At 67.7% G+C, this 17,796-nt stretch overlaps 2 protein-coding genes across 3 annotated transcripts in view; one reads left to right on the top strand and one right to left on the bottom strand.

The window, feature by feature from the left end:
- RSPH14 (radial spoke head 14 homolog) overlaps positions 1 to 17,796 on the bottom strand; it is a 48,826-nt gene that overhangs the window by 19,290 nt on the left and 11,740 nt on the right. The gene's annotated exons all lie outside the window — the stretch shown is intronic.
- GNAZ (G protein subunit alpha z) lies at positions 448 to 17,184 on the top strand. Its single transcript, XM_086349081.1, has 2 exons — positions 448 to 1,311; positions 16,708 to 17,184. The coding sequence occupies exons 1-2, from the start codon at positions 589 to 591 to the stop codon at positions 17,050 to 17,052; spliced, it is 1,068 nt and encodes a 355-aa protein (XP_086205207.1). The 5' UTR covers positions 448 to 588; the 3' UTR covers positions 17,053 to 17,184.

Raw genomic sequence — 17,796 nt, 5'->3', positions numbered from 1 at the left:
GGTGAGCTCCACGGAAGGGAAGGGCTCTGATTCCTCCTCCCCGCGCACCAGGCCCGTCCAGGGCTCCCCGCCCCGCTGGCCTGTGCGGGAGGAGGCTCACGCTGTTCTCTCGTTGGCAGGTGAAGGGCGGATGATCGGATGATCGAGGCCTCCGGGGCCGCAGGGAGAGCCCTGGACGTCAGCATCGTTACCGGGGACCCGCCCTCCAGTCACGCACGTGGGAGCCGCACCCCAGCCACTAGCAGCGCACCGGCCTCCCGCCATCCGGAGGACAGGGAATGACGGTGGTGGCCCCGCGGGCCCGGGGGTCGGCGGAGTGTCCCTGAGGGGGGGCTGGGCCGCCTCCCGCGGCGGGAGCGCCATGCCAACTGGAGCGGGGGCGCCGGGGCAGGGGCTGCAGCGGGCCACGGCCTCGCCCCCCCAGGCGCGCTGAGCGCTGCCGCCGGGCACCGGCTCCCTCCGCGGCGGGGTGCGCGGGCATCGGCTCCCTCGTGCGTGCGCCGGGACTGAGCCTCCAGTCTCAGCATCGTTGTAGTCGTCCGAGCTCCCCCCGCGGCTGGTGGGCCCCCGGTGCTGCCCGGCCGGACCATGGGATGCCGGCAAAGCTCAGAGGAGAAAGAGGCGGCCCGGCGGTCGCGGCGCATCGACCGCCACCTGCGCTCGGAGAGCCAGCGGCAGCGGCGCGAGATCAAGCTGCTGCTGCTGGGCACCAGCAACTCGGGCAAGAGCACCGTGGTGAAGCAGATGAAGATCCTGCACAGCGGCGGCTTCAACCTGGAGGCCTGCCGCGAGTACAAGCCGCTCATCGTCTACAACGCCATCGACTCGCTGACGCGCATCGTGCGCGCCCTGGCCGCGCTCAAGATCGACTTCCACAACCCCGACCGCGCCTACGACGCCGTGCAGCTGTTCGCGCTCACGGGCCCGGCCGAGAGCAAGGGCGAGATCACGCCCGAGCTGCTGGGCGTCATGCGGCGGCTGTGGGCCGACCCCGGCGCGCAGGCCTGCTTCGGCCGCTCCAGCGAGTACCACCTGGAGGACAACGCGGCGTACTACTTGAACGACCTGGAGCGCATCGCCGCGCCCGACTACGTGCCCACCGTGGAGGACATCCTGCGCTCCCGGGACATGACCACGGGCATCGTGGAGAACAAGTTCACCTTCAAGGAGCTCACCTTCAAGATGGTGGACGTGGGCGGCCAGCGGTCGGAGCGCAAAAAGTGGATCCACTGCTTCGAGGGCGTCACCGCGATCATCTTCTGCGTGGAGCTCAGCGGCTACGACCTGAAGCTCTACGAGGACAACCAGACGGTGAGTGCGCGCCGGGTCCTCCCGCCGCTGTGTGCGCCGGCCCTGGCACGTGAGGCCCCTGGGGCGAGGTGGGAGCCACCGCCTCATTCAAGGGGAGCCGGCGGCCATCGGCCCCAGCGAGGACCTCGGGGTCGCGCCGCCGTCAGGACGTCCGCCCAGAGCGCAGCTCTCGGTGGCCACTCCAGGCCAGGCCCCGCGGTCCACTCTGACCAAGTAACCACTATCCCCGCAGCGCGGGCAGGGAGACTGCCCTGGGCCACGGTGACCTCAGGGTGCTAGCGGGGCCAGTGCCCAGGGGCCTGCACCTTGGTGCCACGAGCAGGCCACACCCCGTGCCTGCTGCTCTCGGGCGCCAGGGCCGGCTGGGGCCTGCTCCCTGGCCCTCAGAGCCCGTGGACCTCCCGGGGCGGGGAGGAAGGGAGCTGGCACCCCGAGAGGCTTTGCTGCAGATGAGATTGGGGGGCAGCAGGTGTGTGGGGAGGCCCCCGGGAGGCGGGATGGAGGCTGGCTGCTCTGCAGGACCAAGGGGGGCGGCCGGCCAGTCGTGGGCCCGTGCGGCGGTTCCCCCCAGCCTGGCACCGGGCTCGGTCCCGGCAACCTCGGCCCCACGACCTGACCCAGTCCTGAGCGTCCGTCAGCCGCAGGGTGAAGAAGCTCCTCTGAGGCTTCATCCCTGGGGTCGGGGACGGGATGGGAATTCTTTTAGGCCTTCCACCCAGGCTGAGGACTGCCCTGTGGGCTGAGGGCTCAGCCTCAAGTGTTGTGGGCAAGTGTAGGAGGTTGCCGAGGGACTGGGCCTGGGGCTGAAGCCACTGGGGCTTGACCGGAGCTTCTGGGCAAGCTGGGAGGCAGGCCCCTGGCAAGGAGGCTGGGCAGCACCCCGCAGGCCCAGCTAGGCAGGAGGCCCCAGGCGCCAGGAGCCACAGTGCTGGAGGCCGTTCAGCTGCACAGGGGTGGGTGTGGCTGGGCCGCCCCCCCAGCAGAGGGTCTGAGACAGGCAGGACCCTGGGAGGGCCTGAGTCAGGCAGGACCCCTGAGCAGAGACCTGGAGTTGGCCCTGAAGAGGTTTCCAATCCCGGCATGGGGGGCCTGGCCAGCCCCGCAGCCCCCAGGGCCAGCCCATCTCGCTCCCAGCCCTGTGCCTGCATCTGCCCGCCCCCACTTCTGGGTCTGGCATGTGGTCCTGGGCAGCGGTGGGGCAAGGCCAGGCTCCTTGCCGAGCACGGCCGAGGGCGTGGGGCCACCCGGACGCGTATGCACCCACCCGGGCTCCGCCCTCCAGCTCTCTTTCACCAGCTTGGTTCTGCTCCCCCGGGGCTGGCTGGTGGTGGCCCCGGGCCCTGAGGCCTTCCGGAGGCCCGGATCTCCGGGCCGCCTCCTCTGTCGTCTCCAGGACCAGAGAACAGGCGGGGTGAATTCCCTGGGCACCAGGCGGGGTGCCCAGGCTGTCGGCCAGCACGTCCTGCCGTGGAGCTTGGGCCTGCAGGAGTGCTGGGTCAAGAGGGACATGGGGGGCCAGGCCCCGGGGCGTCCCGTGTTCCACGGAGGCATGCGGCCACCCTGTCCCCTGCCCCCCACCCTGCCCGCCAGGTCTCAGCTCAGGCATCACGCCCGCCCGGCAGGCGCCCACACGCTGCCGCTCCGCACACCAGGGCCCTGTCGTGTGTGGGCAAGCGGCCTCCTGGCTGAGCCCAGTGCACGGCCAGGTGGACAAGCGGCCTCTCCGAGGCCTGTGGGTCGTCACAGTGTTTCCTGGAGCGAGACCCCCAGCCTGCCCCGCCTGGGCTCGGCAGGCCTGGGGAGATGCCTGTTCACCAGAAAAGGAGATTCTCAATGAGAAAGTCAAGCAGGGCTGGAAATTCACTGGATTCCAAGTGGTTCTGACCTTTCATGCTCCACCAGCAGTATCTCGATGGAAAACAAACACTGCCGGGCGGAGACAGTGCCGCCCGTGAGTCCCGCCGCTGCTGGCCACAGCAGGGCTGGCTGCCAGGGAGTGGGGTGCAGGGCTGCCCCCTCCCCTGCCCCGCCTTCGCCTTTCCAAGGGCCCCGGTGGAGGCCGGGTGGCTCCGAGAAGCCAGAGGGGCCCGGGATCCAGTGCCAGGCTCCGGACCGGCCCCGCGGAGCTCCCCCCACCCCGCACTAGGCGTCTGCAGCCTCGTCTCCGCCCCCCCCAGACAGGGCCCCCTTCCGCCCCCGCCGGCTTCTGCGTCAGCATGTTGCCAAGGGTGACGTCAAGACCGCTGGGCTTGGGGCGCGTGCAGGGCAGCCCCTGGGCAGGGGCAGATTCCGGGGTGTCTGTGGACCATGGCAGCCCGCGGGTTGCAGAAGCCGTGCCCAGCCTCGGGCGTGATGCTGGGCCCTCGTCCCAGGAGGATTTCACGGGTCCTGAGTCGGCCTGGGCCCCGTCCCCCGTGCAGGGCTGCTGGAGCTCAGCCCAGGCGTCACCCGTGGGCGCTGTGGGCCGGCAGTGGTGCCCAGGTCCCTGTCTTGGCATGAGGACAGCTCAGAGACCAAGCCCACCAGCCCAGCCAGACCGCCCCGCCCCACCGGCCCTCTGTGGAGCCCCCTTCCTGCCGCCTGGCTGCCGGCCTCCACCCGGGTGGAAAAGACAAGGAGCTCAGCTGTGGGCCCCGTGGGTGCCCACCCGCCTGGACAGCCCCCAGGGCATTCCCTTGAGCGCCCTGCAGGTGGGACCCCAGCACCCTGCTGTCAGCCTGCTCCGGCCTCGCCCCAGGGGCCTGCTGACAGACTTAGGGCTTCTGCACTGCGGGGCCCCCAGAAGGGACGGGCGAGGCGGCCACGAGGTGTCGGTTCTCACGGGAGCACCCTCAGTGGCTCCCTGTGGTGTGGGCTGTGGGGCTGCCAGCAGGCTTGCTGTGCGCCTGCTGTATACCGGCTGTGCTCCTGCTGTGCGCCTGCTGTATACCTGCTGTGCACCTGCTGTATACCTGCTGTGCTCCTGCTGTGCTCCTGCTGTATACATGCTGTGTACCTGCTGTGTGCCTGCTGTATACCTGCTGTGCTCCTGCTGTGCGCCTGCTGTATACCTGCTGTGTGCCTGCTGTGCTCCTGCTGTGCACCTGATGTATACCTGCTGTGTGCCTGCTGTATACCTGCTGTGCGCCTGCTGTATACCTGCTGTGTGCCTGCTGTGCTCCTGCTGTATACATGCTGTGTACCTGCTGTGCGCCTGCTGTATACCTGCTGTGTACCTGCTGTATACCTGCTGTGCGCCTGCTGTATACTTGCTGTGTGCCGGCTGTGCACCTGCTGTGCGCCTGCTGTATACTTGCTGTTTGCTGGCTGTGCACCTGCTGTGTACCTGCTGTGCACCTGCTATACACCGGCTGTATACCTGCTGTGTGCCTGCTGTGCACCTGCTATACACTTGCTGTGCGCCTGCTGTATACCTGCTGTGTACCTGCTGTGCGCCTGCTGTATACTTGCTGTTTGCTGGCTGCGCACCTGCTGTGTGCCTTCTGTGTACCTGCTGTGTGCCTGCTCTGCGCCTGCTGTATACCTGCTATTTGCTGGCTGTGCACCTGCTATACACCTGCTGTGTGCTTGCTGTATACCTGCTGTGCGCCTGCTGTTTGCTTCTGGCGTACCTACTGTATGCCTCGTATATACTTGCCTCACACCTACTGTGTACCTGCTGTATCCCTGCTGTGTGCCTGCTGTGGGTACGAAGCCCAGGTGGGGCCAGATGCCATGGTGAGCCCGAGTATCAGGGGTACAGGGGTTGAGGTAGGGGCACTCATCCCAGCACAGCTGAGTGTCACGTCTGCAGACCCTCTTGCTGCCTAGGGACTCTGCCCCTCCTCCGGGACGTGGCAGGCACATCTCCCAGGGGTGATTTCACTTTCTCACAGGGCTCCTTGCAGGAGGCCTGGTGTCCCCGCTGCTACCCAGCAGTAGCTGGTCAGCTGTGTCATCTGTGTTGAGGGTCTCAGGAGCAGAGGACACAGGGACATGCTTCTTAGGGGTCAGTGTGTGCCTAGCCCTGCCCAGCGGCCCCTCCTGGTCCTGGGGAGCCCCACCCTACCCACAGATGGTGGCAGGGCCTGGCACACAGTGGCATGCCACAGACGTGGCCAGGGCCGGGAAGAGCCAATGTCTGGGGCCCTGGCTTCTAGGGCGCAGCTGAGAGGGAGCCCCTGCAGGTGCTGCCGAGGGGGCCGCTCCAGGCTGTCCTACAAGTCCTGTGACCCACCGCCTGAACACCACGCTGTGTCATTCAGCCCCAAAGGGCACACGTTTCAGTGCTGTAAGATCGTCGTCACAAAACAGTGCTGCCCGGGAGCGTGGTGAACCGGCCGCCACCCGCTGGGACGCAGCAGGAGGCGCGTGTCCGACAGACAGTTAGAGGGGAGCCGCGGGCGTGGGTGACACCCCGCTTAGACTGGAGGGGGCTTGACGCAGCCTCCAGGGCCTGTACCCAGCCAGCTCTGCAGACAGGGAGGCCGAGGCTGAGGTCACCATCGTAGGCCCGGGGCTGGGAGCCAGGGTGCAGACAGCGAGCGGGCCTGGGGGCGCTTGAGCGGCCACTGGGGTTGGCACCACCCTAGCAGCACCGATCTCGGAAGCAGGACCCCCAGGAAGCCCCAGTGGAGCACACCCCACCGTCTGCCTCCTGCCCCCAACCCGGCTGAGGTCACATTCGGAGGCTACCCGCCTCCCCAGCAGGCTGCAGTCTCCCCTGTAGCTGCTTCCGGTTTCACGGGATGCCAGGGCCACATGCAGCCTTGACCTCTGCACACCACGTTGACCCTGGGACCGCAGAGGCCCCCTGGACTGGAGCCCGAGGTGAAGGCAGCCCCAAGGGCTGAGTCCCTGGCGGGGCTGTGACAGCACGTCTGGCCCCAGCTGCAGCAGGCACAGGGCTCAGCTGACCACACTGTCCCTCCCCGCGGATGTCCCTGGCGTGCTTGGCCCGGCCCTGTCTTTCTGTGGCTTGTCACCCCTCCCAAGGGAGCCCGCGGGGCCAGTCGCGCGTTCACTGCTGGGAGCCGCTGCTGAGGCTCGTGGGCACTGGCCGCCTCTGCCCGGGGCCCCTGCTTCTCCGCCCGGCCCTTGTCTCAGCCCCCCTCAGTGGCAGGGGCATCCGGTCCTCCCGTCGCGAGCCCTGGGCGTCACTTGGGGGTGGGGGAGGGTGGGTGGAGAGGCAGCACCCATGGCTACCCTCCCCTGGCAGGTCAGCCTCCCCGGTGCCCACGGGCAGCCCTCGGTGGGTGCGTGCTTGCTGACATTTCAGCCGGATGGGGCCTGCCCTGCCCCGCCCCACCGGCTGCTCCCAGGGTCCCTGCCTCCTGCTCCCTCGGCGCTCAGTGTCTGCCAGAGTCTGTCCTCCGCCATTGGTCAGCTGGACGGAAGGATGCCCGCCGCGCAGAGGGCCTTCCTGCAGCCCCGCTCCTCACTCTGGGCCCTCGTGGACTCGCCCCTCCACGGTGGTTGCCTCTTGCCATGACCCTGGAGGCCCCCCGCCCACCCTCCGAGGCCCATCACTGGACACAGCAGGGCAGGAGGGATACACCACCCTTCCCCTCCACCCCTGGTCGCTCTGCCTTCGCCGTGTGACCTGGTGGACTCTGCCGGGGGGTGTCCACGTGTTCTCGGATATGAGGCTGGGGCCCTCCGCCTCACAGGCGGGTCAGGGTCAGCCTCTTGCCAGGTCTTGGGCTGTGTAGGCAGGGCTGCCCCCGCCACACTGCACCCCTGTCCTCTGAGACTGGTGGACATCACGTTAGCAGCTTGAGATCAGCCAGGTGAGAGCGGTGATGTTGCGGACATCAGCAGATGCTACGGCCACCCCCCGCCCGAGGCGGACGTTAAGCGGCCCCCGCCTCCTCTAGGCAGTGGTTCCCCCACGTCCCTGCCCGGCAGGCTCAGTCTTCAGTGAACAACGGCGCTTGCTGCCGGCTCCTCGTAGAGCCAGGCCGGCCGCCCCCGACCCCTCAGCAGCCCCCTGCTCTGGGCCTGCGGCCGTGCACGTCATTTCTGCTCACGCTCGCCCCACTGGGGGACGGCCCTTTGCCAGAGTGGTTCACGCTCTCTGGGGCAGGGAAACCGATGCTGTGTGCAGAGGGGCTACCTGGGAGCTGGGGGCGCTGCTGCATCCGTCAGCGTGTTCGTGGCCAGCCCCGGGGTCCTCCCCCCACCGGCCTGAGGACAAGCCCCCTTTCCTCCCCTGAGGTCATGCGGGGACTGCATGGCGCAGCCTCTGGAGGCTGAGACTGGCTTCCGTGGGGCTTGGCAGGGAGGCAGCCCCAAGTAGCAGCCAGGGGGGTCTCCTGCCCCAGAGACCAGCGTGCGGGCAGAAGGGCCTGACATCGGAGGCAGGGCCTGGGGCGAAGCTGGGGGTGCTGGCCGGGGCTCCCCCTTGCCAAGCTCGCCAGGGTCACGGGGAGGCTGGGGGCAGCCCTTCAAGGTACGACCAAGGGGTTTGGGAGGCCCCACGGGGGACTCCAGCCCACAGCCCAGTCTCTGGGGTGGCCATTGCCGCCGGGCCTCCATAACCCCCAGCTCTGTCCACACACATGTCAGCGCGTCTGCACTCAGCAGGACCTCAGGGCAGAGAACCCTCTCAGCTTGCGGGTCCTCAGATCCGGAGCCGAGCTCAGCGGGCCCCGGGGGTCCGCCCTAAGGTTCCCGCTGAGGCTCGCCCAGGCCGCAGCCCCGCACACCTCTGCTGCCCTCCAGCGACCCTGCCAGCAGTCCTGACCGAGGAGGCCCAGGCTCCTGTGGCCAGCCCGAGGAGACTGGCACAGCAGCCGGGCGGCCTGCGCTTCCTGTGCGGCCGCCCCCTCCAGCTCACCCGCCGGAGGACGGGACCCTGGGAGGCGGGAGGGCAGGCCTCGGCCACACGCGGGTCCAGCCCCACCTTCCTGCCCGCAAAGCTGGGCGACAGGCCTGCAACTCGGGGACAGGACCCAGTTTTGACGTCTGCCGTTCCCGGCGCCCATGTCTGGTGCCCGCGGGGCCTGGGGCTCTGGGGCTGGCGCTCGGATGGAGAACACCGCCAGGCAGTGGAGCGTAGATCCCGGACAGCCCCACGACCTCCTCCTGGCCTGGCTGCTGGCTGGGAAGGCTGTGGGAACCTCAGGCCGCCTCCTTTCCTCTTTCTCACACTAGAGAGCTGGACGCACAGGTGGGCTGGGCCCCCACGCAGCACGACGCCCCCCAAGGCCAAGGCCAGCCCATCACAGCGTGACCGAGCTGAGCCTCGAAGCCCATTGGTGGCCATTCTGCCATCTCCCGCCCCCCGCAGTCAGCTCAGGCCTGCCGGGGTCAGGCTGCGAGTGCCCCTCGGTGCGGCATCGCCAAGGCCAGAGGCCACCCCGGGCGGGGATGGAGGCGGTGCTGGGCCGCACTGTCCCTGGGCGCTCCCCTGATGCCCAGACCTAGCAGGCTGGCCAGGGGGCCCGGCACAGGGCCTGTTGCCCCCAGGGCCTCCCAGCCCCTCCGCGGTCGTGCGGGGCTCCAGGGAGGGCAGGGCACTCTGCTGAACACGGGCCGGGAGCCCGTCGGGGCGGGAGAGCAGACCGTTCCCGAGGGCTGTGGAGGGCCCAGGTGGGCCCCCGCGTGTAAGTCCAGCCCGGCCCCAGGCACAGCCGCTGTGACCCCACGGCCCAGACACTTCCTGCCACGCTACTGTTTACCGACACGGCCCGGGGAGTGATCCAGGGGGCCCCGGCTGGAGAGGGCAGGTTTCAGGGACCCACCAGGAAGATGGTGACATCTGAAGGGCACGTGCGTCCTGTCTGTCTCGGGGGGACTGTGGCTTGGAAACCAGACACGGGGCCCCGCCTGGCTTCCTCACCCCCTCGCCTCCCCCTGGGCAGGGGGCTGTGGGGCTTGGAGCACCTTGCGGGGCGGGGCCTGGGGTCAGCCACGGTGCCAGCCTCCCGGGCAGAGCGCCGGCCGCTGCCCCGGCTGGATCAGCGTTCCCAGGCCCGGCCTGCCATGGCCCCAGGGTCCTCGGGAGGCCCTTGGCCACACGTGGGCGTCCTTCCCGGGAGAGGGTCTGTCACTTTGCTCAGTCTCTTGGCAGAGCTGAGGGCCCTGGCCCTGGCCCAGCCCCACCCTGCACCCACGCTGATGGAGAAGCCAGTGCTGGGCAGTCATGACCCGGGTACCTGCTAAGGGTGAGCACTTCTGAAACCGTCTTGTCGGCCGGGGGAAGAGATTCCCCTCTGGGATGTCTCCCCCCCCACTGCTTTCGCTTGGGGAGGGGTGGCCCGGGGCTGCAGGAGCCCCACCTGATGGACCGAGTCAGGGCCGCATCAGGCAAGAGGGCTGGGCCCCCGGGGTCCCCCTTCCGGTCCCAGGGCAGCTGCCGGCCCTCCCGCGGTAGCGGCGATGGTCTGCGCGTGGGCCAGGCCCGCCCACACCTGCATCCCGCCGTCAGCTAATTTCTCATCAGTGACGGACGGTCAGGGAGTGAGGGGGCACGTGGATCAAGCCGGCAAGGTTTAAGACGAAAACAAGTAGCAGGCAGGTCTCGTTTCAGTGGAAGCCTAGAAGGACGGGGGCTTTGAAGGAGGTGTGCTCCCTGCAGGACGAGGGTGGGGGGCATTGGGGGCGGGGGGAGGTGAAGGCAGGTGAGACGCAGAGCCTGGGCCCTGTGGAGGCTAGCACCTGCCTCCTCTGGGCCTGACTCCGGGCAGGGCGAGGAGCAGCGTACGGGGGCTCCATGCCCGCTAGGGCAAGTGCTCCACGCATGGCCTTGGGACTCTGGGGGTCGACCCTAACTCATTCCCCACCCGCGCTACTGAAGTTATGGGCCACCCACTGTCCCCGTGCCCCCTGCTCGGGGCTCTGCGGCCACCCGTGGGCTCGGGAGCCATCGTTTCTGGCTGAGATCCCGTCGGTCTTTGAGGTTCAGTGAGAGCAGGGCACAGATGCATGTGTCTGGGGCATGGGGGCCGGCCGCTCACGCGACTCCTGCTGCATAGGTGGGCAGGGCCCCCGCGTTGGTCCTGAGAGTGGGGTCGCAGCGTGCCCACGTGGCCGCGGGCTGTCCCCGCCCGGCCCCCAAGGATGCAGTGCACCCCCAGGCCAGCGTGGCCGTGGCCTTGGAGGGTTGAGCACGCTTGTCCTGAGGTACCCCGGTGGAACCCAGGCTGTGGTCCTTCCTGTCCAGGGTCCGGGGTCCCTGGGAGGCTGAGGGCACCTTCATGCAGACCTCTAAGCCCCTCAACACAGATGGCCCATCCCAGCTCGCTGAGCCTGCTCGTGGGGGGATCCGGGACCTGCTCCTGGGGAGGGGCGCTGGGCGGGGAGGCAGGGGCGTCCGGGACCTGCTCCTGGGGAGGGGCGCTGGGCGGGGAGGCAGGGGCGTCCGGGACCTGCTCCTGGGGAGGGGCGCTGGGCGGGGAGGCAGGGGCGTCCGGGACCTGCTCCTGGGGAGGGGCGCTGGGCGGGGAGGCAGGGGCGTCCGGGACCTGCTCCTGGGGAGGGGCGCTGGGCGGGGAGGCAGGGGCGTCCGGCAGGCTGCCCCAGGCTGAGCTTCTGCTGCTCCTGGCGCGTTCGGGGCGGCTTTCGGGCCACCGGGGCCTGAGCACAGCTTCTCCGCAGCCTGTTATCTTGTTTAAACAGCACTGCTGTTTGAAGGGGCAGGCCTGGCCACGCGGTTACCACGAGCCTCACAATTGTTCCTGGAGGGTGGGCAGGGGACAGGCCTCCAGAACACAACACCCCCCCGTCCCCCGCGAAGCCCCATCTGTCGATGGCCCCAAGCCTGTGGGGCCCAGCACCCCCGCCCTGCCTACCCCCGCCCGCCCGGGATGCAGGGAGCCACCCCCTGGGGTGGGGGCAGGCTGGGCCCTTTGCTGAGCCGGCTTCTGGTCCCTGGGCGTGGAGTCCGAGGGCCGTGAGTACCCGGGAGGTGCGGGTGAGAGACGCACATCCCCCCCCCGAGTGCTGATCCCAGTGCTGCTCACTGACCCCCACTCTGACCCCTGACCCCTGACCCGGACCTGGGGCTGCCTGTCTGCAGGGGGCGGCAGGTGCTGGGGGAGGGTCAGGGCCCTGGCGGAGGGCACACGGAGTCATGGAGTCGGATCCTGGGGCCATAGCACCGACCCTGGGCAGGACCGTGCCGTCTCGGCCCTGGGAGCCCAAGGGGTCGAGGGCCAGGGCACCTCGAGGGCTCGCGGATTCAGACAGAAGGAGAAGCAGCGGGTAGCCCGCTTGCCCCGCTGCCTCCGCGCCGACCGTGGCTTCCAGCCATCCCCGCAGACCAGCCCCGGGCATTGTGGGGCTCCCGCGCCCATCAGCCTCGCTAACCCAGTCCTGGGTCCGGGGCAGCCGGCGCCCAGCCCTGCGGGAGGAACACGTGGGCAGCACTGACTCGATCAGCCTGGACGCAACCCAGTCGTCCAGCTCTTTTCCCCAGGCGCCCGGAGCAGGGTTTAGGGTGGGGGCCGGCGGGGACCGCAGGTGGCTCCGGCTGTCAGAGGCTCTCCCTGGGGCAGAGGGGCCCTCAGCCCAGCCCCCACATGGTGTAAATGGGGGCCGCGGGGAAGAGCGAGGCCCAGCCACAGGGCGCCCTGCGGTAACCGCCCCGTCCCCCGCCCACCAGCAGCAGGTCCCCAGAAAGACCGCCCCCTTCCCTGCCCCATGCCCCGGGGGGCCGTGAGGTCTCCTGAACCCCGAGGTGCTCTCCCTGGCTGCCAGCAAGTAGACGGCGGTGGACAGTGTCGCCTGGCCACCAGCCAGCCCGGTCCTCCGTGCCCCTCCCAGAGGGCCGCCTGGTCCAGCCTGAGGGTCTGGGTCTGCGACGCTGTGCAAGGCTGAGGGTGGAGCTGCCTCCCCAGTTGCCGTGGAAACGGCAGGACCGCGCTCAGTCGCCCTAGTGGCAGAGACTTGGCGGTGGGAAGGGCCCGAGGGGCCACAGGCGTTCCCAGGCCCCCTGTGGGCAGGCCGACCAGGACCACGCCTGCCCCCCTACCCGTCTACACAGGGCGGTAGTGACTGCGTGCTTGCCGGGGTGAGCCAGGCTCACGGGCCCTGCCCTCCCACGGACTCGTCCACGAGGGGCGCGATCCCCGGGAGTGGAGGTCTGAGTCGCTGCCCCAGGCCTCCAGCCTCTGCCTCTGGCCGCCTCCTCCCTGTCCCCAGGGGGCCCTCCCGCCTGCGCCCCTCAGCCTGAGGGCTGTAGCTACAAGCGGGTCCTGCACCTCTGAGCACACCCCGCCTCTGACTCACGACAACTAGATCCCAAAGGGAAGCACACGGCAGAGGCTGAGGACCTTTAGTGGATGTGGGGGGTGGGGGCAGGAATGGGTCGGGGGGAACCCAGGGCTTCAAGCCGCCAGGCAGCCTGTGATCTGGGCCCGGTCCCTTTCCTGTGGAGCCCAGGGCCAGGGGCGCCCCAAGTGCAGCCTCTGCCTGCCCCCCCAACCCACAGCCTCCCAGCAGGGCCCCCCGGCACCCCAGGCTTGCTAGATTTTTCTGCAGCTTTGCATGGAGACGACACAGCCCACTCAGCCACAGGCTGCAGCCCCCTCTTGGGTGACAAGCCTGTCTCTGCAGCTGCAGGTGCAGCTTACACGGGTCCCCCCCGCCGGCGCCCCTGCCAGCACCTCGGGACAGATGGGGTGTGAGGCTGGGGTCCACTTGCCCTGTCCTCAGCGGAGGAGACCCATGCAGCAGGGCTCAGGGTGGGCCAGGGAGGTCCCGGGGGGCTCCTCCCACCCAGGGCACAGGGCTGTCTGGGCCTCAGCTCCTTGCAGGCCATGGAGGAGGGGGCGGTCAGTGCCACGCTGAGCATGGGCGCCCCCGACGGGCCTGCGGCCAGCGGCGCCCTCACATCCCGTGGACGGCCGGTGCCACCTGACGTCCAGCCCCGGATGGACCCTGCCCACTCGGCCCACTGAGCCGGGTGCCGCCAGGCATCCCCACTGGCGGCCCCCGCCCTCGGCGCCCTCAGAGCCTGGCACTGTGGTGAATGGAGCTCATTCATGCCTGCAGCCCAGCCTCCCTGCGTGAAAAGCCGGGTTCACGGCTCCCAAGAACAAACACCCCAGGCTGGTCCTGCAGCAGGCAGACTGGGGCCCTTCTGGGCCAGGACCTTGTGCTGGGCCCCAAGGAGCTGAGTGAGTGCCAGGCCGCACCCCGCTACCTGGGGCCTCCGCCCTGCTTGGCCTGCCCGCCGCCCCATCCTGGCCACCAGGGCCCCCCGTCCCAGGACGTCTGGCCTTGGTCTCCAAGTCAGCGCATGATGGCTGCTGCTGGCCCTGGTGCCTGGCGCGGGGCCTCTCAGCTTCCCATAGGGGTCCCGTTCCGCCCCCAACCTCTGGAGGAGGGCGGCCGACAGAGCCCCCTTTCCCAGGGGTGCGGCGGGCCCAAAGCACAGGGGGAGGCTGGCAGAGTGGGGTGCCGGCTGCCCGGGGAGGCTGAGGAGGCGTGAGGGAAGCCAGCTCAAGTGGCAGAGGGTGCGGAGATGCTGACGGGCCGGGGTTTCTAGGGGCCCCTGGAGGGGCTGTAGGGGTGGGAGGAGGTGCTGGGGGCCCCCATGGACAGGTGGCCAGTGGCCTGCATGCCCTGGTCCTCCTCCATGCCCCCCCCGCCCCCCAGAGGCCAGAGACACTGTGAGCTGATCAGGGAGGTACTCTCCCTGTGCGGGTGGGCGGGCCCCCATTCCCTCCTGCCCAGGGGCTGGTCAGACTGCACTCGTGCCAATGGGGTCCCATCCCCCAGCATTGCAGGGCAGACCAGCAGAGTCCCGAGTGACCCCTCGGCAGGCGAGCTGGACGCAGGAGCTGCCTGTCTCCCCACACCGGTGACCCAGCAGGGCCCAGATGCCTGGATATCCAAACAGCTGCTGCCCCTGCCTAGCATTGGCCCGCCCACCCTGGAGCCCCGCCACACACAGGGCCCCCCCGGCCACTTGGCCTCCGGTCTCTGGGCTTTGGCACCTGCCCGAAACCAGAGACCTGCTCAGCGAGTTGTGCGCTCAGTGCTTGGTGAATACGTGCCTCTGGCCACATCTGTTGTTTATCGTACGTGTGAGATCTGGGGTCGGGAGCACCCTGATTAAGACATCATTCCGGCGAAATGACAGACAGCTCCGCCGCTGGTCCTTTCCACGCGGCTTCCAGGAATCCATTAGCACTCGTTGCCACCCAGTGGCAGGTGGTTTCCTGGACCACCAGCCTCGGCGAGGGGGACTCCATCCTGCTCTCAGACACGCTGGGGGCCGGCATCCTGCTTCTGTCTGCAGAAGGATCGCCCCCCCCAACACACACACATAACCACGGTCACTCCCCCAACACACACGATCACCCCCCAACACACATGATCACCCCCCAACACATACGATCATCCCCCAACACACACAATCACCCCGCAACACACACCATCATCCCCCAACACACATGATTATCCCCCAACACACATGATCATCCCCCAACACACACACATGATCACCCCCCAAACACACACACACACACAGTCACCCCCAACACACATGATCACCCCCCAAACACACAATCACCCCCCAACACACACGATCATCCCCCAACACACATGATCACCCCCCAACACACACGATCATCCCCCAACACACACAATCACCCCGCAACACACACCATCATCCCCCAACACACATGATCATCCCCCAACACACATGATCATCCCCCAACACACACACATGATCACCCCCCAAACACACACACACACAGTCACCCCCCAACACACACGATCACCCCCCAACACACATGATCACCCCCAAAACACACACATGATCACCCCCCCAACACACACACACACGATCACCCCCCAACACACACGATCATCCCCCAACAGACACGATCACCCCCCAACACACACGATCACCCCCCAACACACGTGATCACCCCCAACACACACACATGATCACCCCCCCAACACACACACACATGATCACCCCCCCAACACACACACACGATCACTCCCCAACACACACGATCACCCCCAACACACACGATCACCCCCAACACACACACGTGATCACCCCCCAAACACACACAATCACCCCCAACGCACACGATCATCCCCCAACGCACACGATCACCCCCAACACACACGATCACCCCCAACACACACACATGATCACCCCCCAAACACACACACACGCAATCACCCAACACACACGATCATCCCCCAACACACACGATCACCCCCAACACACACATACGATCACCCCCCAAACACACACACACACACGATCACCCCCCAACACACACGATCACCCCCAACACAGACACATGGTCACCCCCCAAATACACACACACACAATCACCCCCCAACACACACGATCATCCCCCAACACACACGATCACCCCCAACACACACACATGATCACCCCCCAAACACACACCGTCCCCAAGACCTGAGACCAGGCTCTTTCTAACGAAAGCACAGGAAGGGTTTGAAAGACCAGCCTCCCAGGTGGAGCGCAGGTCCGTGTCTCTGTGGTGAGGGGGCGGTGGGGAGGGATGCCTTGTCAGCACTGATGCCATCAGACCCTGTTCGTCTGAGAGGGCCAGGCCTCTGGGAGATGAGGGAGGGCTTCATGGGCGCCCCTGGGCACCCCACCCTGGGGCCAGCAGCTCTGCGCGTCTGCCCTGGAGGGTCAGCGAGCCTCGAGCTCCTGGCCTGGGGACTTGGAGCACATTTCTCTGCCTTGGTTTCTTCGTCTGCAGGATGGGATGATAAGGTCAAGGGTGGTCAGCAGAGCGTCCCTGTTCATTGTGCGTGCTCAGAACAGTCCTTCATCTAATGGCTCAGCTCTAGGCTGGCCCTGCCTTCCGGACACTCATCTTATTCACCTTAAAACACAGGGCAGCTCACCACCCGCAGGCGTCCCTTTAGAAGCAAGGTGATCAGTCGTGGGGGGTGGGGAGGAGCAGGTGAGGGCCCTGGGCTCCTCGAGAGCCTGCAGGCTGCAGCATATCCTTGGTCCTCTTGGGGAGGTGGAAGGGGCCCCCGGGGCCACACTGCAGTCACGGGGCCTCCGGGGGGCCGTCCTCACCTCCTGGGGGCGGCGGAGGGCTCCTGTGTGTGGCACCAGGTGAGCACGCAGCCAGCAGGGGCTGGGCTGGCCCAGCTCCGCCCTGGAGCCTTTTAGGAACAGAGGACCCGCATGTCACAGACTCCCGTGAGGCCTGACACCTGGCAGGATGGAGGCTCCTGGCTGGCCCACCCCCAGCAGGCGGGGCTGACCACGAGCTCCCTGCAGAGGGGTGTGGCGAGGACGGTCCTGCATGGGAGGCAGGGCCTGGCCTGTGGGGGCGGGTCCCCGGCCGGCAGCCCCGAAGGCTCGCGGTCAGTGACCCCCGGGGGGGCTGTGCGGGCGTGGGGCCTGCTGGGGCCCGGCTCTGCTGACCGCCCCCCACCCCCTCCCCCCAGAGCCGGATGGCCGAGAGCCTGCGCCTCTTCGACTCCATCTGCAACAACAACTGGTTCGTCAGCACGTCCCTCATCCTCTTCCTGAACAAGAAGGACCTGCTGGCACAGAAGATCCGCCGCATCCCGCTGACCGTGTGCTTCCCCGAGTACAGCGGCCAGAACACCTACGAGGAGGCCGCCGTCTACATCCAGCGGCAGTTCGAGGACCTGAACCGCAACAAGGAGACCAAGGAGATCTACTCGCACTTCACCTGCGCCACCGACACCGGCAACATCCAGTTCGTGTTCGACGCCGTGACCGACGTCATCATCCAGAACAACCTCAAGTACATCGGCCTCTGCTGAGGGCCGGCGCCGCGGCGAGGCGGGGACCAGCCCGGGGCGGAAGACGGGGGTGGGGGCCGGCGGGGCCGCGGCGAGGCGGAGGACCAGCCCGGGGCGGAAGACGGGGGTGGGGGCTGGAGCGTGCCCCCAGCCCCCGCCCCGGCCCCCTCGTCTCTGCAAACACGACTATATACGGATAGGTTGCTAGGTAGGTAGACACACTTGCGCGCGTGCACACACACGCATACACACACTCTCTCTGCAGACGGGCAGGCCCCTCGCCTGGCCGAGGTCCCATGAAGGCTTGAGGAGCTGTCGCCAAGTCCGGCCCCCCCAACCTCCAGACCCTCCCGCCACGTCACTCTGCCTTCCTGGCACGGCCCGCTCCGTGCCGGGGGACCACAGGGCCGGGCGGCCAACTCCCCGGGAGGAGACCCAGAGCCGGGGCCGTGCCGCCCACGTGGGCACGGGGCACCAGGCCGGCCACAGCACTGACTAGCCCTCCGGCCACTCACCGCCCTTTTTAACGCGCTTGGGGACCATGCAGCAAAGCCACACGGTGACCCGCGTGGCGCGGCCCGCTGGGTTCCCGCTTTTCTCCTACGAGTTGGACGTTTTATAAAACCAAACCCTGGTTTTTCTCCTCTGATATCCTTTTTTTTTTTTTGGGCCAAATCTCGTGGTGTTTCGCAGAGATACAGAAAATTTCCAATGCAGTTGAGTATTCTTTTTTAAACGCAGATTTTCAAAACCTATTTTTTCTCC

The sequence above is a fragment of the Bos grunniens genome, chromosome 17, assembly GCF_055505025.1.
Source record: "Bos grunniens cultivar Pamir isolate PY7600 chromosome 17, Bosgru_T2T1.0, whole genome shotgun sequence".
In the NCBI taxonomy this organism is placed as follows: Eukaryota; Metazoa; Chordata; class Mammalia; order Artiodactyla; family Bovidae; genus Bos; species Bos grunniens.
The sequence above is the reverse complement of the archived record's forward strand: the minus strand, read 5'-3'. Positions and strand labels throughout refer to the sequence as shown.

Excerpts from the sequence above, each read along its gene's own strand:
- GNAZ (XM_086349081.1), top strand. The coding sequence starts at position 589 with ATGGGATGCCGGCAAAGCTCAGAGGAGAAAGAGGCGGCCCGGCGGTCG. Across the intron at positions 1,312-16,707 it reads TCTACGAGGACAACCAGACG|AGCCGGATGGCCGAGAGCCT; the intron begins GTGAGTGCGCGC and ends CCCTCCCCCCAG.